Source organism: Microtus pennsylvanicus, chromosome 3 (assembly GCF_037038515.1).
Source record: "Microtus pennsylvanicus isolate mMicPen1 chromosome 3, mMicPen1.hap1, whole genome shotgun sequence".
Lineage (NCBI taxonomy): Eukaryota > Metazoa > Chordata > Mammalia > Rodentia > Cricetidae > Microtus > Microtus pennsylvanicus.
This window is the reverse complement of record NC_134581.1, coordinates 53657455-53681656: the sequence shown is the minus strand read 5'-3', so window position 1 is coordinate 53681656 and position 24202 is coordinate 53657455. Positions and strand designations below refer to the sequence as shown.

Genomic DNA, 24202 nt, shown 5'->3' with positions numbered 1-24202 from the left:
TTGTTTGACATCCAGGACTTTTCATTTTCAGTTTTATTTCAAATTGCATTTTCTTTAGTGATTCTCTTTCTATTTTCATGTCTTAAAGTGTTTTATCATTTCACTCAACTGTTCACTTGTGCTTTCATGGTCTTCATTACAGCATTATTCATATCCCCTTTAAGGTCCTTGAATATATTCATAATTGCTATTTTGAAGTCATTGATGATTCAACTAAATTGTGTTTCTCAGGGCCTATTACAATACGGCTACTGACTTCTGGTGGAGGAATATTGTCTTGACTATTCCTATTTAGGTTTTTGTGCTATAATGTAGTATATGGAGTTATGTTTGTCCTTTATAGTCCAGGGAAAACCTTATATAAAGCTGCAAATCCACCAGCTCCAGCAGAAGCGCTGGTGTGGCAGTGCTGAAGTAACCTTTAAGGGGATAACCACAGAGGTTTCTCAGTGATTTGTAGTCTTCCTAGGAGCTTTACTGCTCTCGCATCTCTGCACTGAGACACTCACATGTTTAACCAATTAAGGTTTAGTTCAGGGGTAAGAAGCACACAGGTTCTTGGTGCCGGCACAGTGCTGTCAGGCTCATCTTCCATGGCACTGCCAAGTCCTCTCACTGCTGCTCCTGTTTCTTTCAGAAGATGCACGATGAGCTGGGGTCATCACTTTCAAGAAGACGTAGTTTCTAAGTCCCAAAAAAACTTGGATTGGGAACAGTTTCCAGTTAATACACTCCCAATTCAGTAGCATTTCATCGTAAGAAGAAAGTGAGCTGACTTATTTAGAAGACCAACAAAGCCTCTGGGTATTCTTAGAAAGGGAACTGTTTCACTGTAACCAAAACCAAGACAAACCTGCTGAAGATTGAAAGTCACATGCCAGCTTGAAATCTGGCAGCTTAATGTCTGTCTCAAACTTCCCCCTGTCGCATTTGGGTGATGGTGCTGTTTAGTGTCACCGGAGCAAATGAAAAGTCAACATCACACTACTTTGTGCTTTCAGCTGCTCTCATAAGGTCAGCGCCATTCTGCCAATGATACATCATTATCTCCCTGTCCGGCTTCTCAGAGATAAGAACAGTGAGCTTTACCTCGACCAGCCCAGCTCCAGACAGCACACGCAGCAGCTTTTAACTGAGAAGGCTCACAGACTTGGAACAATTTTAGACTCCCCCAAGGAAGCCAGCATGTCGTCACTCTTAAAGAGCCTGGATTTATACTAAAAAGAATAATTTTATCCTACAAGAAGAAAAATGTAAAATGAAAAAACATAAAACACAGGGCTACCCAGGTTACCACATCGAGAAATTTACTTGCTCAGCAGAAGTTAGCTTAGGAGACAGGTAAGTACCAAACCTCAATCTCTTTGGGGATTCTCAGAACTTCCCATTGGATCTGTGATTCTCAGCTGTGCTGCACACTCAGGACAACCAAATCTGGGGGGGAAGTCCAGAAGCATCAGTCTTTGTTTCCAGGAGGCCTCAAATGTGCAGCAGGCTGCAGGCCACACGGCAGCTCTTCCAGAGGCTGCTGCATGAAAGCACATGGACAGTTCTGCTGCTTCCAAGTGCCAGGAGCAAAGGGTCTTTTTAGAAAAGGACACAGTTGTGCTTCCTTTAAAGACACAGGCTGCTGTTTGGAGTGCCGACTGCCAGAGGTTATCTGGAGCGCTGGTTGTAAAGAAGAAAGTCTTTGTCTTGGCAGAGCAGGCAGAGTTTCAGGCTTCGGCAGCTCCCCCCAGCAACAAAAAATGCCCAGATGCCCATGAGCACCATGATTATGTATGCTGATACAAGATTTACTCCATAATGAGGACTGAGGAAGGTCTGCAAAGGAAAAATAAATCAGCCTGGGTAAAAACACAGCCTTTAAAACCTGTGGAATAAACAGATACTGGAAAACACAGAACCTTTCAAAATCTGGACAGCATCTCATAAATATGGGATGACTGACACATGTTAAAGACTCAGGAAGGCACAGCAGACACTGGTCTGTGACTTGCACTTTGCTTGACTCAAATGACAACCAGCTGACTGGAACTGGTTATACAGAAGTGAGAAGACACATAGGAAAAAAAGAGCAAGGTTTGACATTTCCTTTTGATTTCAGGACCAGTGAAGAGGAATGTCTCTTCCTGGGTCTATTGCCAAAAAGCAATGTCAACTGGTTTGCTTCTTGGCTTCTCTTATCTAGGGTTTTGTTTTGTTTTGTTTTGTTTTTGTGGTAGTGGTTTTTGTTTGTTTGTTTGTTTTTGGTGGGTGGAGGGGTGAAAGTGAAATCCTGTTAGCTCAGAGAGGTTGAGTAACAACTAGTTGACTTTCTCTCTTTGCAGGTGTCTCTGAAAGAGAGTCCATCTGCTACAACAAAATAAAAAGCCCATGCCACACAAAGTCCCTCCCTATGCCTTCCTGTGCATCTCTATCGTCTTACAGACACCCTCTGACTCTCTATTATTACTTTCTGTCAACTAGTTGCTAACTCTGCTTCCTGGCCCAAAGTTGATTTTATTTAATTATTCCACATGCAAACTCAGGGTTCACAGTGTGATCAAATAGCCCGCTACACAGTGACTCACACAAATTAAAATAAAATAATCTTAAAGACTTCCAAAATGAACAAACAACAATATCATTATATTTGAAAAAGTGAGAGTTTGGAAGGGTGGTTTGAGCAGAAGCCAGACTGGACTAGAAGTCTGAGGGATAAAGTAGAAGAGACAGGACCAGTGAGATGGCTCAGTGGATAGAGGTTCTTGTTGTCAAGCTGGATAATATCAATTTGACTCTCTGGAACCACATGGTGGAAGAACAGACCAAGTTGTCCTCTGACTTCCACACCATGCACACACACCTGCGCATGCGCGCGCGCGCGCACACACACACACACACACACACACACACACACACACTAATAAATACATACATACAAATAATGATTTCCTTTAAAAGGTAGAGACAGAATTTGTGGAGACTATACTTTGAGATTTGTGGTGTTATGAAAGCAAAAAATGTTGTAGGAGGGGCGAAAGTTGTATCAGCAAGTTTTGTGTAAGATGTGTCTCAGTGTACAAAAAGGGACAGACTGGTCCTAGACGATGGTGGCACAACCAAAAGTGGGAAGTACTGGGGGCAGGATAGATCAGGGTCACAGCCTAAACAGAGTGGCCTTAACCTGGGAGCCAGATTTTGTCTCTGTTGGGCCAGAGCTAGATTTAGAGCCTAAGTTCCCACCTAGCTCCAGCTTTATCCTAACAAAGGAGAAGATTTGACTGTGGCAATTGTTAACCAGATGATTTTAAAATACGTGTTCTGGGATTCACTAAGTAACCCCTCTCATCTCCACGCAACCTGTACGTGCTAAGGTACTGAACTTGACCTATCAACCCTGGCCAGGGAAGTGGGTTCATTTTGCAGGTAGCACCTCATACAGGAAGAATGCTGCATTCTAGAGGCATCTGTAGGCATGGCAGGTGTTGAGAAGTTTATGAATTCTTTTCTCAAATAATTCTAAGGCCAATCCCATAAAATTTTCATTTATATTTCAGAACCATCGATGAAGTCTTTTGCATTTTCTTCATTTATTTCCTTTAGAACAAGTTTCTCTTTTAAGCTATCACAAAAAATTTTTATAACTTTATTATAAAATACATGTAAAAGTTACATAAAATCTTACAATTTTATAACTTTATATAAAATTATATATAATTTATATAAATTTATTATAGAAAATGAGAACATACAAATGAGGAAACTAATTTTTAAGACTTAAAGCTTAGATTATTTAGTCATCAGAACATAAGAAATAATAAACCCCAATTAATTAGGTAATATAAAATGGGAAATTGGGACTGGGGATGTAACTCATGGGAGACTTGCCTATGTGGGAGCCCCAGAACTATAAACAAAACACCTCCAAAAACAATGTAAAAGCTGGATGTGGCAGCTGAGACAGGAGGATTGCCATAAATGAGACTGGTGAGAGCTCCAGAGTGAGCTAGTTTGGGCTATAGAATGAGACTATCTAAAGAACAAAACAAATAAATATGCTGTAGAAGCTATTTGTAATACATACACCCAACTAAACCTTTTTATAAAAAAATAAAAAGAATTTATAAAAATTTAAAGACAGTTGGAGGTAGATAAAATATTTGAACAACAGCTTGAAAAAGAATTCTCCAACTGACAGCAGACATATGAAGATGTGTTTATTACCAAGGGAATAAAAGTTCAAAGTTTACTGTGTGTCTACTATATTCCTGGAAAGATAAGAAAGTTATAACAAGTGTTGACAAGGACAAAGAGGAGTTGAAGCTCATGAATAAATGGTTAGTGTATAAGTCACCATAACCATGCTGAAAACTGAGTGATCCCACCAGCTGACTTAGTGATTCCTCCAGCCCAGCCAGAGTGCTTCTGGGCATGTATCCAAGAGAAACGTGCACACGTCTTTGCTGAAGGACATATGTGTAAACACTTAAGAGTCATTCTCTTCACAACAGTTAAACACTAGAGCACTAAAGCTATGACTCAGTGGGTGAAGTGCTTTGGGTGCAGCAGATGTGCCGCAAGCCTTTAATCCAGGCATTGGGGAGACAAGTACATGGATCTCCGAGAGTTTGAGGCCAGCCAAGGCTACGCAGTGGAAGCATGTCTTTAAAAAAATGACAGGTAGGTCCCATGTCTCTCCTCAGTGTGCTTGGCTCCCAGGACACTCAGCTCTCCGGGTGACCTAATTTCCTACTTTCAGTTACTCTTTGTGCTTCTTTGCTGACTCTCCTTTTTAGTCTAATCTCAAGGATGGAGTGTCATGGGCCTCTGTTTACCCACAATTTTTGAGCCACCTTTTATCAACCAAACTCCTCCCCAAAGCTACCCCTTTCCATCCAACTCTTATCTGACCTCTACCTTGAATGTTTAACAGAGCACCTTCTAAGTAATGGGCCCGAATAGAACCATGCCTCTCAAGCCCTCAAACTCAGCTAATGGCACTACTATCCTTTCAGTTGTCCAGGCCAAAAACATTAACCAAATCCTCTGCGCCTCTTCTTCCTCTCATCTGCCTCATCCACTCTGTGGAAACATTGATGGATCTACTTCTGATACGTATTTCCTTTATCTGGCTATTTCTAGATCTTCACTGCTCTTTCTCCACATCCTCCTTGCCTTTCCCTTAATGAGGAGACCTCTCCTAGCCAGTTTACTCTTAGTGTAGTAGTCAGAGAAATTCTTTCCATCTGTATGTCAATTATCCTTCATCTTCCCCTCCACTTCATATTTTAAGACAGAATCTCATTCTGTAGTCCAAGCCCAACTAGGCAGACAAATACATGCTTGGCTTTACACAGATGCCATCATGATAAAGGCAACTTTAGCGGCCACAAATACTGCAAGGTTTAACCATGTAAGTACGAGGCAAACAGACTGAATGTTAGCCGGATTAGAGGGCAAGAAACCCAGTGGATAAAATATGATAGGAATTCTAAATAGACAGGGAGGAGAGAAACAGAAGTAAGGTTCCATCAGTAGAGAATTTTTGTTTTTAACTTTCTATTTATTCTTTGTGTGTTTCACATCATGCATCTCCATCCCACTCATTTTCCCATCCTTTCATATCTGCCCTCTACCCTTGCAAACCATCCCCCGAAAATAGAATACAATTTAGGAGAAAAAAGAAAAAAAGAAAAGTAAAAGTCTCTCCATGGAAGTTGTAGTGTGATACAGTGTCTCACACAGGAAACCTTTTGTCCATATATATTTACTTGCAAGTGTTCATTGCCAAGAGTCATTGGTCTGGTTTCAGGTCTCTGGTTTCTGCTATACTATCTATGCTGCACCCTCACTGGGACTCCTCTTGGCTATTCTGTTGCTGCCCTCTGTTGTGGAGATCCTGCAGCTTTGGGTCTTCAGGATCAACCCCTTCAGGTTCTTCTGAAGATTATGGATGGGGTAGATGTTACTGTGGTCCAACTCATAACCCTGGTTCTGGACCTGGGTAGTTATAGGGTTGGTTAGTTTGCTAGTCCCCAACCCCCATGTCCTTACTATCAGGGTGAGCTCTCTAGTGTGCCCTGGCTAGTTCACCCCTTCCAGCAATTAACAAGGGGCAAGGCCAGTTCTCCTGCTTTCAGATCCTAAGGGTCAGCTCTCCCACACCTGGACCATCAGGGCCAGATCTACCTTGTTGCCCAGGTGAGGTGCAGGGGTCATTCTCCTGAGTGCTGCAGCTGGTGAGGGGCAGGGACAGCTCTCCCACATGCTTCAGGCATTGAGGGGTTGTGGGGAAAGGGTATCTCTTCCCTGCCCATGCCACCATATGACAGATGAATGTTGGGGCCAAATCTCTCATACTCAGATTCTCAGGCTGGCTCACGGGTGCCCCCTGAGAATATCGTCAGCTCCGCTGTGCTGCCCAGACAAGGTACAGGGCCTGCTTTCCCGAATGTTGCAGCTGGTAAAGGGGAGCGTCAGTCCTTACCAGCTAGAGGCAGTAGGAAGGAGGCAGGACATCTTTCCCTCATTCCCACCACCATGGAGCCACAAACAAGAGAGGTGGTACCAGCTATGCCCCTCTCACATGCTCAGGTGTGGCTCACCCACGCCCCTGTCTACAGAATCAACTCAGTAGAGACCTTTTTCTTTTAAGAATCATTTATTATGATTTGTGTGCGTATGTAACGCACATGCCAAGGTGCAGTTGTAGAGATCAGAGGACAATTTTTGGAAGCTAGTTTGGTTCTTCTGTCCTTCTCCAATAGCTCTGTAGCTCAAACTCAGGTCATCAAACTTGCCTAGCTTTACCTGTTATCCATCTCCCTGGCCTAGGAGAAACTTTTTCAAATTTCACATAAAATGCACAAAGGGTCTAGACAGGGCCATGGCAGGGTCATTTTGATAATGTCATGTATATAAACGACCAATGACCATGCAGATCCAAGTCCTTACACACTGCTTGCTGTGGAAAGAAATCTGACAACTGTTTTAAGCCTTACTTTGCAGACTGGTGCTGTTTTAATGTCAGTGAGGGACTGAAACCAGCACATCTGCTGCTGGTCAGAATGTGTGAAGTGTCGTCACTTTACGGAGCCCGTTTTAGCAGTTTGTATCAAGGACTCAAAATATTCACACCATTTGACTTCACAGTTCCCTGCCTCAAAACCTAAACACATGGGGAAAGTTCCATGCACATAAATAGTCAAGAAAGCTTCACAACAGCCAAAAAACAACAAATGGGAAATGATGAACCAAAATAATCAAATTAAAATAATTTCCACCTAAAGATTTAAACGTAAAATATGTGTCTTAAGGAGTTTATAATGAAGGAAAATTGCTTCAGATATGCTTCTTCACATGAGCATGATGCAGACTATCTTAGGCTTGGCCATACATCCACTAAAGGACAGACATGAGGAAAATCTCTAGTGAGACACCCCCCACCCCAAATTAGCAGAGACTGTCATTCTCCTAAAACTCACATGACCCACTGTCCACTTCCAGGGCTGTTCTGACTTGCCCTCATTTTCCCATGAGCGTGTCCTTCATTTGGGTGGAATTCACCACTCAGACCCACTTGAGCTCTGCAAGCACTGAGAACACAGAGACAACACTCACCTGGGTGGACACCAGCAGGTGAGTCAGGAGAACTGTAAGGAGTATGTACCACTTTTTCTTCTCACAGCCATCAAAAAACACAATGCCCCAGAACACATGCAGCAATATGATAACCAGCGTCATGAAAGCTGAAAAGACAAGTCAGCAATTAGCAGCCAGTCCTGCAGACAACAGACACCAAAGCCGGCTGAACCCCATCACTGTGCACCGGCTCTGAGGGTCCCCTGGCTGCAGTGATGGAGTCTGACCACAAGTGCACAGAACTGGCTTGATAAGAACTCCATGTTAGCTGGGCGGTGGTGGCGCACACCTTTAATCCAGCACTCGGGAGGCAGAGGCAGGCGGATCTCTGGGAGTTTGAGGCTAGCCTGGTCTACAAGAGCTAGTTCCAGGACAGGCACCAAAGCTACAGAGAAACCCTGTCTCGAAAAAAAAAAACTCCATGCTAACTCTTGGAGAAGTTATATTTTCTCCATATCTTTGTAGAAGTTATTCTTCTGGAATATAAACCTGTTGGACAAAAAGTCAACTTGGCTTTGGCTTTCAAGGAGTTTCCCTGAGGTATGCAATGATATTAGTATGAAATCTATGTAAGTATTTGTTTAAAACATATTTATTATTATATGTATAGACAATTTGTGTGCATATATGTCTGTGTGACACATGTATGCCTAATGTCTGAACAGGTCTGAAGAAGGTATCAGATCTCCTGGGACTGACATTATAGATAGTTATGACTGCCTGCAGCTGCTGGAAATTGAACCCAGGTGTTCTGGAACAACTGTCAGTGCTTTTAACCACTGAAACACATCTCTAGATCTAACGTAGCTCATTTTCAAAAACCCTTCAGCCCTATTTGTAGATAACTTTCTCAGTTGAACAGAGCTTCTGTCTAAACAAGTCTCTGCACTAAAGGGGACTTTTTCTTTAGAACCTTTTAAAAATGGTGTGATGAAAACAAACAAGAATGAAACTAAAAGATCTCTGTAATTATCTAAGATTCTTCTTCCACAAGTGGCAGTGATCAGCAACCTCAGGTCTCTAAGGAATACTGGCTACGTAGGTGTACTGTGTCCTGCATAACATTTCTTCTTTAAAGCAGACAAGTACCATATATTCTGTATACTTTAACATGAAAAAAGGCATATAGATTACCCTTTCCTGCCACGTAGTAAAGAGACCTTGAGCTTTAACCCACCAGACAGGAAAACCCAGGCTATAGTCCTACATGGCTTAAATTAAAAATAACCTGGTATTGCCAAGCAAAGGAGAATAGCTACAACTATTCCAGTCCAGAAAGGCATTTGAGCTACACTATAGACTAGAGACTGTATACGCTATACATTCTATCTGTACTACAAACCAGTTAGGTCTCGAATCAACAGATCACTATCCCAGGGACTTGTTACCAGTGTAAATTACTAGTATCCATCCCACCGTGGATCCGAAGCAAAGGGGCAGGAGCCCAGCAAAGCCAGTTTAAACAGCCTTCCTACAGATTCGATGCCTGGTCAAGTTTAAGAATCCTGCCAAGGAGGCTTTCTTATAAATGTGCATAAGGAGATACAAGAATATTTACCCCAGCGCTGCTGTAAAAACAAAGAATGCTCACCCTTGGGTATAATAAGTAAACTACAGTGTACTCACACAGTGGACTACTCTATGTGACCCACAACACGTATCATCTCGAGAACACAATGCTGAGTGAGAACAAACACACTGTGAAAATGCATATTATTCATGTGAAGTAAGAGATCCACAAAATAATACTAAAAGAACATAACTGGTGTGGCTAGAGGAGAATAAGCTGTCACATCTCTGTGACAGTGTTTTCTTGTCAGACTCTGAAAGATGACATAAAAGGATTCAGTTCAAGTCCAGCCATCATTCTGAAGAGGACAGTTCTTACACAAGACTCTTATCAATGGTGTGACACTGAGACCACTTAAGATGCCCAGGGGCTAAGCAAGGGTTTTCAAATTTCTCTGAGTCAAAAAAAGACCAAAACTGACACAGTGGCAACTTTTCTCTTAATCATAAAGTGTTCATACTCTAAGGAGGGGTTTTCTAGGACCCAGAGGAGTCCCTATCACAGGCATTTGCCATTTGCCTGGCAGTTTCTGCTTGCCCTTCTCTGTATGCATGGCCATGGGTACTGAGCTAGGTGTGCTCCCAGGGTTGCTCTTACTGATGACATTTTCCAGCTTGTTCTTAACCAGTGTTATTCTACAAGCTTCAGGCAAGTATCCTCTGGGCCTTACTGGTCCTGATCGTGCTTCCAGATTCCAGGTCTGAATGTCTTGATGCTTCCAGCTAAGAAGTCTGATGATAAAATGACATCTCAGACTAGCATTCAAGTTCCTGTACAGTCTAGACCCAAAGGACTTTAACAGCAGATTCTCCATGACTCCTCAACTGCTTCCTTGTGTCAGAAACACAGAACTCAAGCCAGGCATGGTGGTGCAGTACTTGGGAGGTAGAGACAGTGGCAGGTGGCTCAGAAAGTTCAAGGTCATCCTTGATTTGCTTAGAAGACTTTAAGTTATAAAAAGTAGAATTTAACTAAGGGAGTGCTGCCTCCATAATACATAATAAAAGGTAAGTAGTTTGCTAACCAAGTCTTTTAATGATAAACTAAATTTAGGATATAAGTAACTATTTGATCATCAAGATTAGGCTCCATTTCCATAACAGAAGTCACCCTAACTTAATGTCAACCATTATGCCCTACCCAGTATCAAAGAACATGCCTCTGACAGACAGCTCAAGAGGCAGCATAGGGTCACAACCACTGTCAAGTCCTGATGTGCCATAAAGCCCACAGTTCCCTTCTTGAGATAGCATAATTCTGCTAGATGGACAAAACGATCCCTGATCACAACTATTTGAAACAAACAAACAGATTGGCACACTTAAAATAATTCTGGCAATATCTTTACTGTGTAAATCTCTCATCTGCAAAAATTGCCAGATTTGCATCTTCTATCTCTGTTTACATTGTGTAGCCTGAGTGTGGGTGGGAAGGGGGGCGATTTAAGAATAAAAGCATATATAAAATGCATAAACCTAAGATGCATATATAAGTTAGTGGAATCTACTATTGGAGGCTGGCTCTTTGGGCACTAGCCATGGCTGGAAACACACTATTATTATTATTACTCTCCAAATGTGTAGAGTGACTTCTCAATGGGAAGACATAATATTTCTTTAACAGTGGCAGGAGAGAACTGATTCCAAGTTGTCCTCTGAACTCCACACATATGCCACGGTCATGCATGTAAATTTTATTCCACAACAATAAAAAATTTACAATGTGAATGCTTCCTCTAGAAATCAGGCCATGAAAGCACACTGATGTGCATAATCTGACTCTCACTATCAGAGAGGTGGGGAGGGAACTGGCACAGTAGAGCCAGGGCTAAACTGGAGAAGTGGCTGTGGAGCAAGTTAACAAATACCAAGATGCCTAGTCCATATGTCCCACACAGTCAGAGAGCCACATGGGTTCTAGCTGAGATAGTTGAGGAAGTCTAGACTAATAGAGCTTAAAAACAGTGTGAAATTTTCCCTTTCAGATCTTTATAGTACTGGGTTTATTTTCATTTAATGCTTAATGACTCTGAGCTGGGCATTCTTTCTTCATTTTTTTGTTTTCTTTAGACAGTGTCTTACTATGTCCCTGGCTGGCTTCCCTCACGGCAATCCACATGCCACCGCACCCTGAGTGCAGAGATGTATAAGTGTACACCACCATGCCCAACTTTTGGTCATTACTTCTGTCCTTTCCCAAAAAACTAGAAATTGAAGTCTGCAGGGAAGAGGTTTCTTCCTTCTATTTGGAACATCCTTCCCTGAAGCCCCTTCCTTGGTTTGTATAACCATTATTCATCTTTAAGTATAGTTCTATTCAAATGGTACTTCCTCCATAAGCTGTGAAGTGGCATCTAATAACTCTAGTAACAAAGGACTCCAAGAGGCGCTGAGGATGGAATTGAATGAGATAGCCATAGCTCTTGCTTATAGTTTAGACACAACTGAAGAGAGAAGTATTAAACAATAGTCATTCACAGCTGGGGCATATGTGACAAAGGCAAAGAACTTTACTGTCCCAATGTCAGTCAACACATCTCTTCTCTGTACATTTATATTATGCTTTTTGTTTGTTTTTATCTGGAAGGCATGGAGAAATCTTCAATAATTATTTATAGAATTCATAGTTAAATAATCAATTGGACTTATATCAAAATATTAGTGAGCTAGGATATGATTTGAACTTGGAATCTAAAGCCCATACTTCTCTACCAAGAATTTCCAAGAGACAGCAATGAGTTTAACTCGCTGCTGGCCTGCTCCACAAACACTGAAAAAAACTGTCTTACATGTGTACTTCATAAACTATGATTGCCTATAACATAAAAATTCATGTACATACAGGTATCGTACAATATGTGTATTATTAACATAACAGACACAGATATAGATGCTAATTAATGGCTTCATATCCCTTTCTTAACCTAATTACCATTTTAGGAACAAATCTACCCTCCCAAGGGACTCATTTTTAAATGGACTTGAAAACAGCCTGCTTTACGGAAGGAAATTAGCACCATCTAGAGGACAAAAGCCAGCAATACATGAGGATGGAAAGAAAACAGCTTGTCTTTTTATTTTCTACTGGGCTCTGATGGACATTAGCCATTAAAACTACATTTGCTTTTTACAAATCAAGTATTATTATCATTTAAATTTTATGCAGGGGGCTGGAAAAATGTCTCGGTGGTTAAGAACACTGGCAGCTCTTCCAGAGGACCCAGGTTCAATTTCCAGTAACCGCATGGGAGCTCACAACTCTCTGTAACTCCAGTTCTGGGGGAATTGACACCCTCACACAGCCATATATGCAGGCGAAGCACCAATGCTCATAAAGTAAAAATAAATCATAAAAAATTTATGTCAGAAATATCAAGTTTGGGAATCTGCTGTGTTGGAGGGAACATTAATAAGCACAATCCATTAACACACTTTCCCTTAGCTCACAGCCAGAGTTAAAGAGTCTGCACTGTATGCTGTAGGCCTCAGAGAGTCAAAGGCTTTCCAAACAGGGGAGACTAGCTTGCTGGCTTCACAGAGGACGGATTCACTTGAGAAGCTGACAGCATCAATGCCCACAGGGGAGGCTAAGATTTGAACTAACAAAGAAACTAAAAATGGTGGAGGGCTGTCTCTGGGTTCAGGGATGGACATGATGTCTCTAAACTATGGCAGCTTTTCAAAATTGGTCATTTCTTGTTATAACCTTTTTATCCTATTAAAAATATATCAAAACCCTATTTAGTTCTTAATCATATTCCCCTGCAAGATGGTAAGCTTCCTAATGACCTTTAGCCTGACTGTGATCTTTAAATTGAAAAATAAGTTTTAATTGAAAAACTGTGCATGTGAGTTCACTATTTTAATGACATAATTGCTGTTGGTCTAGACAACTACAAACACAACATATTTTTTTCTCTAAAAGAGAAATTTAATAAAATAATATTCTAATTATAAAACAAAGTTGTGATCATTGTGTCGAAACTTGTAAATAATCAATGTGAAAAGAGTTGGTTCTTTTTTACTGCATCTTTGCATAAAAAGATTAACTCATCTATTATCTTCCCCTCTGAATTTAAAGATCAAATCACCCTGCCTATCTGTAACAGGCACTGAGTTATAGATTAATCAAAAATTAGAATTTAGGACTAGGGGTCTTGTGTTGATACCTAGTACTAGGCCAGAAAGTAAAGGAGGGGCTTACAGGTTTATATTGAAGACGAATATAAAATGACAAAACAAAGAGGATATAGCTCACACAAATTAGCTGCTAATGTCTCAACTGTATTGTAACATTTTAGTATAGCCAAATGAATATAAAGAAATCTTTGGTTGGTTGGTTTTTGTTGTTTTTTTATGTTGTTTTGGTTTGGATTTTTGTTTTTTTAAGATAGGGTTTCTTCTGTGTAGCTTTGGAGCCTGTCATGGAATTTGCTCTGTAGACCAGGCTGGCCTCAAACTCACAGAGTGAGTGCTGAGTGTGTACCACTATGCCAGAAAAATATATAAATCTTATGCAAGATAAATTCCCATAATATTCTGAAGTACTCCAGTTATACCCCTGAACCCACTTCCAGGACCTTCACTTGTAATACCTAAAAATATCTTCCCTTAAAAAAAAGCCCTCCTTTTAAAAGGCTTTATCATAAATCGCCTTTACTTGAATTATGAAGTCAATAAATCACAATAAGGATGATCCGTTAGCACAGAACCCTGAACATACAGCTACGACACATACCTGAATTAAGGAAGAACTGAGGAGAATCACCATGAATGCCCACTGTGCCTGGCCCCAAGGAGTTAGACAGGGTGTTCACAAAGGAAAACACTCCACTCATGATTCCAAAGCCCAAGCCAGAAACTAAAGAGAAAGAAAAACACCGTTAAGCCCTTTTCCTGTTATGCGTTCAGCTCAAAACTAATTTGCAAGGACTGGGGAATACTATTTCACTGCAGGGAACAGGGTGCACCTGCTGCTGCTGAAGCCTCAGCAAGCTGGAAGGCTAAGTGAGAAAGGAGAGGAGGAAAGGAAGCACAGGATGTAAGAGTCAATGACCAAAGGAGAGGCGCAGAAGAAAGGAGAGGAAGAAGAGGGTAATGTGCTGAAGGCCCTGGCTTTGGTTTACTGTAGCCAGACTGTGAGGGAGAAACTGTGATTACAAGGTGAGATCTCTGGGCCAGACTGAGCTAATTCTACATGAAGACCTAGATCCAGAGAGAGAGAAGAGAGAGAGAGAGAGAGAGAGAGAGAGAGAGAGAGAGAGAGAGAGAGAGAGAGAGAGAGAGCATGCACTTGTGCCTGCATGAGTGCATGTGTGCCACTTCTATTCCCTTTCTTCCTGGCACCACAGGCTCTAACTTACCATAGGCCAGCAGACGCATTGAAGGTGCTGTCTCCTCCTCAGGGTTTATGCTTTTCAAACCCTCACTGGCTCTTCTAAAGTAAAAACACATTTTTATTTTTATTTTTATTTTTAAAGAGAAAGTCATATATCAAGCAGGTCACAGTACCTTTCAAAGCTAGATACTTAGTAAGGTTCCTGATCAGGTTACACTCCAGAATCCATTTATGTGAAACCCAGCACATTTTTGATAACTGAAGTTAAACAAAATTTCTATCAACCTCATCTAGCTTATGTCTCCATAAAAGAAAAATTTTAAATATTAGTAACAAGCCAATAGGGATTAAATTCAATAGAAATAATAGCAATGTTTTAATTTCTGGAATCAATAAGTATTTATCTCATTAGTCCGAGGGAATCTACCACTCTGAATTTTCTTTTTCCCAAAGGCTTATGTTTTTATCTCCAATTTACTGGCATTCTGTTGTATATTTCATTATGGCTATATTCTCTGAACCTTCATTCTGCTTTCCACTCCAAAGAACCAAAATCATTCTCACCCTTTTAACAGCAGTTTGGTATTTATTTATTTATTCATTTATTTATTTGTTTGTTTGTTTGTTTATTGTGTACACAGTGTTCAGCTGTTCAGCCTCCTTGTTTGCCTGCATGCTAGAAGAGGGCACCAGATCTCATTACAGATGGTTGTGAGCCACCATGTGGTTGCTGGGAATTGAACTCAGGACCTCCGGAAGATCAGCCAGTGCTCTTAAACCTCTGAGCCATCTCTCCAGCCCTGGTTTTTTTTTTTCTTTTCTTTTTTGGTGTAGTAACTAATCTCATGCCTCATACAGGCTAAGAACATGATCTATACTGAGGATCCAAATTCTCACACTGGTACTTAATCATAAGGTCTTTGATTCTAAAATATTTTACATGTTTAATTCATATTCACAATTCAGGAGCATATAAAGTCTGATGTTTCTATAATAGCCTGTATGAAATGCTACCTTTAGAATAGGCTATAAATACTATAATAGGAGAAACAAATACTTCTCAGTAATAAGTCAATCCAGCATGATCATATCCATACTTCTGTTACAGCCAGTTCACAAATATACCAAGAATCTGCTTCTGCCCCTCCCCCATCACCATGCAGACATATTAGAAATGATAGATGTGATTTGTTATACTACTGTCTCTATTACTAGTCCTGCTGCCCAGAAACTCTGCAATCACTTAAAAGCCAACTGAAAGAATATTTAAATTAAATCAAACATACTGTACAGCATATATATTAAAATAACAAAAGAACCAAAATACTTTGGAAGGACCTGTCAGTGCTGAAACAAAAAAAGGAGGTGGGATGAACTCTGAGAAAAGACAAGTTAACCAGAACATACCTATTTCCCAGAGATTGCATTAATTTAAACTCCATGGAAGCCAGGTGTGGTGTTTCATGTCTGCAATCCTAGCACTTAGGAGGCTGAGGTAGGAGAACTACTGTATGCCCAAGGCCAAGCTGGACTATACAGTGAGACACTATTCAAAGGGCCAATGTAAAATAAAATTTAAAATATCAAGGAACACATAGTTATTACTGTTGATCTATTCATTACATCAACACAGAATCACTGCACAAATATAAATTTCACTGATTTGGTAATGTAGAATTCAACCAAAATAGCCATGTGAATAGTAAAAAGTATTCTCTGCTTTTCTAGAATCAAAAGGAACAGTGTTGCCCACTAGGAAGCACTGTTTGACAGGAAGGATGTAACCCAGATATTTATGTGACTGTCTTCATATTTCTCTGGCACACCAACTAACTAAACTGTATAACTTTCCATGATAAAACAAACTTACTCGTAAGAGGAATTCTGCTAAAGATTAGTTCAACCTTATGAGTTATTCAAGAGCAGTAATCTACAGCAACAAATGTACCCATGTAGTTTATTTATTTATTTATTTTTGGTTCCCTGACCGGGAATCGTACCCATGTAGTTTAATCGATACATTTGGGAGAATTTTTGTTTTGTGTAAGTCTTTTCTCTCTATTAAATACAGTGTGGTACTGCAATTAGGAATATATTAAGTTTCTAGGCATGGTGGCTCACGTCAGAAATACCAGAAAGGTCAGAAGTTCAAGGTCATTCTCAACTATATTGAGTTGGAAGTCATGTGGGGACACATGAGACCTCCACTTTTAAAACAAGTTTTAAACTTTTAAAATAAAATAACAAAGCAAAACCACAGAAAAACCCAAATGGTGTATTTCTAGTCAGATCTCTTGATAATCTCGCTCTCATCTGTACACTCAAAAAAGAGTAAATGAGTCAGAGGTAATAGAGTAGCCCTTTAATCCCAGCACTTAGGAGACAGAAGCAGTTGGGGCTCTGTGAGTTTAAGGCTGGCCTGACTTATATAACAAGTTACAGGCCAGTCAGTGTTATATAATGAGATGCTAGCTTATAAAAATAGATAGATAGATAGATAGATAGATAGATAGATAGATAGATAGATAGATAGATAGATAGATAGATAGATAATAAAATAATTTATCAGTAATTTTGAAAAATTTATATTGTAAAAATTGGAACTTTCAATTTTTGTTCTTAGGAATCTGGTAGCGAATGCAACAGAATTTCCCCTTCAGTAAACGGAAGAGCCATCCTGCCTAGCACAGCCAACCATCTATTCTGTTCACCAGGAACTGAACTGGGAAACCCATCACGTTTTGTACTTTAAACTGTCAGTGCTGCAACACTTCCTCTCACAAACTCTGTAACATAGAACGAGGAAGTTTACTCAACTTCTGAATTCAGGTAGTTAAGATATTTGGAGTTTTTCCTTTTGCTTATTTGTTTGTTTGGTTTTTGAGATAGTCTCATGTAACTGGCTGGCTTCACTATTATTACGGAGCTAAGATTACAGATGTATACAACATGCCCATTTTATTAGGTCCTGGGGATAGAGCCCAGAGCGTCATGTTTGATAGGTAACTATTCCCCAACTGAGTTACACCTTGTAGCCCCTCATACATCACTTTAGAAATTTTACAAAACAGTGACAATTTAAAAAAAAAAAACTGTAGCTAGGCTGGGCTGGAGAGATGGCTCAGTGGTTAAGAGCATGGACTGCTCTTTCAGAGGACCTGGGTTCAATTCCCAGCAACCACATGGCAGCACACAGCTGTTTGCAAATCCAGCTTCAGGTTATCCAACATCCTCATACCAATGTGGGGGTGTGGAGGGAATATAGGTCAGTGGGGGAGGAGGAAACAAACCCACAGGAGGGGTTACCTTACCTTTTTTCTTTTCTATAAATGTTAAGATTTTTCTAAATTTACTAAATATGTACTTGTATTATAATAAAACTAAATTAGTGATGTGGGATGTCCTTCTGTATATGTGTTGCTTTTATTGGTCAATGAATAAAGCTACTTTGGCCTATGGCAGGGCATAATATAGCCAGGCTGGAAGGGATATAGAGAGAGTAGGCGGAGTCAAGGAGATGCCATCTAGCTGCCAAAAGAGACAGATGCCCTGGAACCTTACCAGTAGGCCACAACCTCGTGGTGATACATAGATTAATAGAAATGGCTTAGTTTAAGATGTGAGAATTAGTAAGAAGCCTGAGCTAATAAGCCAAATAGTGTTGTAATTACTATAGTTTCTGTGTGATTATTTGGGTCTCGGTAGATAGGAAATGAAAGAGTAGCCTCCATCTACAAATTAGGTACAAAACTTTCAATTCAAGCATAATAATTCTATACATTTTAGGAATCACGCAGTAGTTTCAGGGAACAAACAGTTACCAAAGACATCTGCTTTAGGTAGTTAAGTTATATTTTAGGCTACATAACTTAGAATATTTTAATATTTGTATGCCCACAAGCCAGTTTCTTATTCTACAAAGCCTTGTCATGCTGGCAGTTAAATTCATTCACCAAACAAACAAACAAAAACAAACATTCATGTATCTTGAAAATGTTAATTTAAAAGTTTGATAAACATCCACATTCTATGTTACAGAGTTCATGAGAGGAAGTGTCGCAGCACTAAAGGTTCTTACTATTAATATTCACTCATTAATCCATTCATGAGGAAGGAACTATTCCTCACTCATGGAAAAAAAAACTTATTTAGCTGCAATGGTTAAAAAGCAAATTTTAGACCTTAAAATAAAAGGCTCAATTTTTGACAAAACCTATTTTTGGCAGTGGGATATTTAAGTAAAATTTGATTAAAGCCAAATCTTTATCTTAATACAGTGTAGTATAAGAGTTTGATTTAAATGTATCCACTTACATGTTAGTTATTAACAACATGCTACAATAAAATTGTCAAAATTCTCAAGCTTGCTTTAGCATGGCTATATAATATCCAACAGTGGTAAGTTCTCCAGGAATCTGAGAAGTGTGTTTGTTTTGTTTTGTTTTGGCCTGGGGATTTTGTTTTTGTTTTTTGACATAGGACCTCATGTTAATCAGGTAAGCTTTAACTTGGAAGTAACTAAAGGTACTCCTGAACTCCTGATCCTTTCAGTCCAGTCTCTCAAGTACTAGGATTACAGACCAGGTCTGATGGAAAATTTTTGTAAATATACCAAAAGCTTATTAAATATGAATTCTGCAATGCAAACAAAGGCATTTATTAATGCATGTTTCTTTGACCAACTGATTGCAAATTTCCCAAACATCCTTTAAGAAGAACAAGAATAGCTTTCCTAGGAAGCCAAAGAGGTTTTTCTGAACTTCTTAGCTTGATAACATGCAAAATATCAGGATTCCTTCTTCACACAGTGCCATTCTCTTACTATTCTCATCCGAAAAGAGGACCTACTTTCAGTTTATAGTCTCTTGGAAACTCCAATAGTGCCAAGGAAAGGTTGTTGCTTCATGTAAAAAACTGAAGACATGGGCAGGAAAGAATAGCAGGTACCACATCTAAATCTTGGCAGTCTGGCGAAGCCAGGTCTTGAAACAGAGGCTACTAAGCCTATGTCCAAAACTGTAATACTGTATTAGAAATTAAGATTTTTCAAAATTAAAACTATCATCTAATGTCACAAAGGCAACAGGAGCCAGGGACAATGGCAATAGAAACTTAGTATTCTATGAGGCTGAGTTATTAAGAAAACAATGTCTAGTCAAAGATCACCCTGTAGTATAAGCATTTGTGGAAAAACAGACACCAAGAAGAGGGGGCCTGTCCACTGCCAGAGGCAGAAAAGGGCTTAGGAGACACAACTATGCCTTTGAAGAACTGAGGAGTGCTAAGACTTGACAGGAACCCTGTGACAAACACCATGGCACAGGCCAAAAGTAACCGTTTTGATTACCCTCACAGTAATAAACAGTTACATTTTAGGTTATAGATTGAGGGTTGGGGTATGAACTCTTTGCCTCTCCTGTGCAAGATCCGGGCCTCAATCCCTTGTACTTTCAAATTAAAACAACAATAAATTCAATCTTAGGATGGTAGTAACTAACTTCTGTATACCAGAAACATTCAATGCAATTAGATGTCAACACAATTAGATGTCCTCCCTGTAAAAATGTAAATGTTACTTTTTGTTTCTTTGAAAGTTCTGGGCTCAAGGTCTTTTCATTTAAGTAGCTGAGGCTACTGGGTGGTGGCCACCATGCTCAGCTTTAAATGTTACATTTTTTTCTCTCTTTGCTTTTTATTTCTTTTACTTTTTAAAAAAAGAATACTGGGGAATCAAAACCACCATGACGGGCCGGGCCGGGCCGGGCGGTGGTGGCGCACGCCTTTAATCCCAGCACTCGGGAGGCAGAGGCAGGCGGATCTCTGTGAGTTCGAGACCAGCCTGGTCTACAGAGCTAGTTCCAGGACAGGCTCCAAAGCCACAGAGAAACCCTGTCTCGAAAAAAAAAAAAAAAACAAAAACAAAACCACCATGACTCTGAGCATGCTGACATGGGCCCCACCAACTAAGCTCCATTCCCAGTTTTTAATATTACTTTCAATATTTACTTAATGCTCTCAGTTTTCCCCAGAGACTAGCAGTTGTGATTTTAAACCTTTACAAAAAAATCTTTTTAAAGTTACATGTAGTTGTTACTTATTTTCTCTGTGTGCATGCAGGTGAACACAGTAATGCTAAATGTAAAGGTCAGAAGACAACCTGAGAGAGTCTTTTCTCTTCTTCTATATGGACCAGGGGATTGAACTCAGGTCATCAGGCTTGGTGGCAAGCACCTTTATTCACTGAACTATCATCATGCCAGGAACCCAAAAGCTATGATTTTTTTTTTTTGCTTCTAAGCAATGGCTTCCTGGTGTTGAATTTATAATAAAAATTACTTCATTATAAAACAGATATCTAATATCTATTACTAAATGTTTTTTTAGTCCAGAATAATAACATATTAGGAAATCAAATTGCCAGAAGCCCTTCAAGGTGCTGTTGCTGAGGCTCACATTTTATCCATGAAATCCATGGAGAGTCTCAGTGACCAAAATGAAAACAGGACAGAACATTCGTCACTCCACTGAGCTTTACTCCACAAGCAAAGCTGATCTCATGACTTACTGAAATCACATGGGGTTCTGAGTACAAGCTGTGTCTCAAATTCGTGGTTTCCTATGAGGTCCTCATGGGTCTGACAGATGACCACATCTTATCCACAAAAGGGAGCTCATCCCTTGGGCTCTTAAAAAAAGTGTATTTTTTTTTCATTTTGCAGACTTGAAACTACAGAAAATGTTTTAAAATGATTTTTTTTCTCACCAATAGTCAAAACAATGAAAGGCATAATCTCCATAAGAATAATGTATTTCAGGTGGTAGGAGGGAAATATGATGTCCAAATGGAAAGGCTCTTGGTTGTTTCAGTATTTCTCGGAGCTATTTTTCTTCAAGGTACTTCTCATCTTATATTTATTTATTCATTTCTTGCTAGTTTCCTCCCATCATAAGCTTCAGGAGGTCAGACCTTCCCAGGTCTCACTATACTCTGGCTGTCCTGGAACTCACTGTGTAGACCAGGCTGGCCTCCAGAGATGCTCCTGCCTCTGCCTTCTGAGTGCTGGAATTAAAGGTGTGCGTGGACAGAACTTCTGTCTCTTTGCCACCTTTGTAACTCCAGTCTCTACAAAGTGTCTGACACTGGGCAAATTCTCAAGAAACACTTTTTGGGAGGAAGGAGAAGAAAGAGGAAAAGAAAAGGGGAGGATATGAAGGCAGGTAGGGAGGCAAACCAGGTCATAAGTTTAAATACTCCATATTTTCAGGGCAGAAATGTGCCAATCACCAAATCATAACTCAAGTCTAACTGGGAAAATAAAGCAAACATTTAACTTACTTTAACAGTCTATAATATGCAAGTCTGAACAGTTCTTGGATACAGACAGAGAGCAACACTCCGAAGATGAGCAGGTACTTCTGAATGGGTCCATCTTTGTTGTCAGTAATGACTCTCACTAGGTACCAAAAAACAGATGAAAGCAGAAGAGATACCAACCAGAAGAAAGCACTAGAATGTAGAAGAAAAAAGCCACAAATTAGCAGAAGCATAAGATTGGTAATGACTTTAAATCTGCTGGAGAAGAAACAAAGATTTTGATTTTTTTTTTAAGTTGGGAAAAAAAAATCCTCGAAGTGGTGTTCTGGATCAGCAGTTGCTGATCAATGATCTATTTCCTCCAAGTGAGAAAAACAGTTCAAGAGGAGCCAGAGTGCGCAACAAGAGTGTGCTCGGTGACCCTGTCATGTGCACACTAAGACACTGTGTCACGGACTGGCTAAGTGAAACTTGGCAGCTATTTTTTCTAAGCGATGTTTTGCCTCTTTGGTATGCCACAGAAATGCACAATTCGTCACTCTTGCGATTTTCATATCCTCAAAATTCTCCAGAAACTATGGATTTAATGGTTAGATATCTGTAAAGATAAGTGTCTTTTTTTCTGACAGAAAACAAAGATCTAAAACCTGCATTAAATAGCATGCGCCATGTAAAATTCAGAAGCCGCAAACCCGTGCGCTGATGTAGCTGTTTTCCAGGCCCGGTTCGTACAATCTCTCCTGCGGATTTTAATGACGACAGCAAGCTTTATAAGCCATTGGATCAACAGATTCTATTGTTTTTAAATTGCAATAGCGAAGGAGCACTATTCAAAGTGCTCAGTCCAGTCAAAAAGAAGCTCAGAAAGGAGGGAGTCCCTGGCCTAACTAGCTGGCCTGACGCCAAGTCCCAGAAACGGTCTCAGCAGGTGCAAAGACCGAGGCCACATTCACCAGCAGAGTTCAGTAGTCACCAAGCTCTCAGGAGGACGTGCCTCGTCCGGTGATGCTGCGTTTTCTCGGGCTTCCACCCTCGGCTGCATCCCCATCATCACCCAGGGGTCTACAAGAAAAATCTGAGCCCAAACCCCTCACAGGCATTCTGAGTCCGAGGATGGGGGTTGAGGAGGGGTGGGCTACTGATTCCCAGCTGACTTTAATGGCAGAGGGTGAGAACGATCTTCGGTGCCACCGGGCACCGAGTGGAAAGGGACCCCTACGGAAAGACGAAGGCTCCCACACTTAGCCCACGGAAGCCCAGACGCGCCTGCTCAGTCCGCCCTTCTCAGCGCCTCCCCTCCTCTCAGCCCCGGCAGTCCCACAGGGGGTGGTGACCCCGAGGTCGTGGGAACCCGGGCTCAGGAGGGGGCCCGCTGCGACAAGGACTCTGGGCAGTCTCACCCGGCGATGAGGAAGATGACGCGCAAAGGGTCGGTGGCGATGGTGAAGACGTAGAGAGCGAGCGCGGGCCCGAAGGCGATGAAGGCGCAACCGAAGAATACGGCCGCCGTCATGACGACCCGACCGCAGAAGCCAGTCCAGGGAGCCTGAGGGGACCGAGGAGCGTAGGGCGCTGTCTTAGCGGGTTGCCGGGCGGGGCCGGCTTGCCAGGTGCTCCGCGCTCCGTCAGAGCAGGAGGCGGAGCCTCGAGGTGCTCTATAGCAAGGCGGGGCCGAGGGCGGGGCTGGGGAGGCGGGGCTTCAAGCTGCTCCTTAGCTTGTCGGGGGGGGGAGGGCGGAGCTCTGGAGGCGGGACCTCGAGATGCCCCACAACAAGGCCGAGCCGTGGGCGGGGCGGAGCTCGTGAGGCGGGGCTTTGAAAAGCTCCACGAGGCAGAGCCGGGAGTGGGGCGGAGCTTGGAAGGCGGGGCCTTGAGCTGCTCTATAAGGCAGGGTCGTGGGCGGGGCGAAATCCAGGAGGCGGGGCCTCGAGCCTTAGTTTGTCGGGGGGCGGAGCTCTGGAGGCGGGGCCTCGAGATGCCCCACAACAAGGCCGAGCCGTGGGCGGGGCAGAACTCGGGATAAGGAGGCTGGACTGCACTTAGCTCTTGGTCGAAGAGGCGGGCCCGAGGCGGAGCTCCAGCTCGGGAGATAGTTCCGGGTGGTGCTCCAAAAGTGAACCAGGGGCTCAGGAGTCGGTTTCCTGAGAGGCTCAGAGTGCAGCCAGAGCCTTCGCTGGGGCTTCGAGAGGCTTCATATGTTGTTAGAATAGCGGTTCCTCGAGGGAATCTGCTCAGTGCAGGGGGACCGGCCTCGAGGGGCTTCGCATGCTATCAGAGCTGTGGCTCCGCCGGGAAGGATGAAGTGTGCTGGCAGGCAAGGGCAGGGGCGCAGCCTCCCTGGACTCCAAGTGCTG

At 41.5% G+C, this 24202-nt stretch overlaps 1 protein-coding gene across 1 annotated transcript; it reads right to left on the bottom strand.

Moving 5' to 3' along the window:
• Positions 1-1290: 1290 nt before the first annotated feature.
• Aph1b (aph-1B gamma-secretase subunit) lies at positions 1291-23482 on the bottom strand. Its single transcript, XM_075965403.1, has 6 exons — positions 23249-23482; positions 21870-22040; positions 14559-14632; positions 13934-14056; positions 7606-7733; positions 1291-1824 (listed from the first exon to the last, which is right to left on the bottom strand). The coding sequence occupies exons 1-6, from the start codon at positions 23359-23361 to the stop codon at positions 1657-1659; spliced, it is 777 nt and encodes a 258-aa protein (XP_075821518.1). The 5' UTR covers positions 23362-23482; the 3' UTR covers positions 1291-1656.
• Positions 23483-24202: the final 720 nt, after the last annotated feature.

Bases quoted from the DNA above. Each gene is read 5' to 3' on its own strand.
- Aph1b (XM_075965403.1), bottom strand. From the start codon at position 23,361: ATGACGGCGGCCGTATTCTTCGGTTGCGCCTTCATCGCCTTCGGGCCC. The intron at 14,633-21,869 runs GTAAGTTAAATG...TTTTTACTTTAG, and splicing joins GCATATTATAGACTGTTAAA to AAGAGCCAGTGAGGGTTTGA. The intron at 7,734-13,933 runs GTATGTGTCGTA...TTGTCTTTTCAG, and splicing joins TCAGTTCTTCCTTAATTCAG to CTTTCATGACGCTGGTTATC.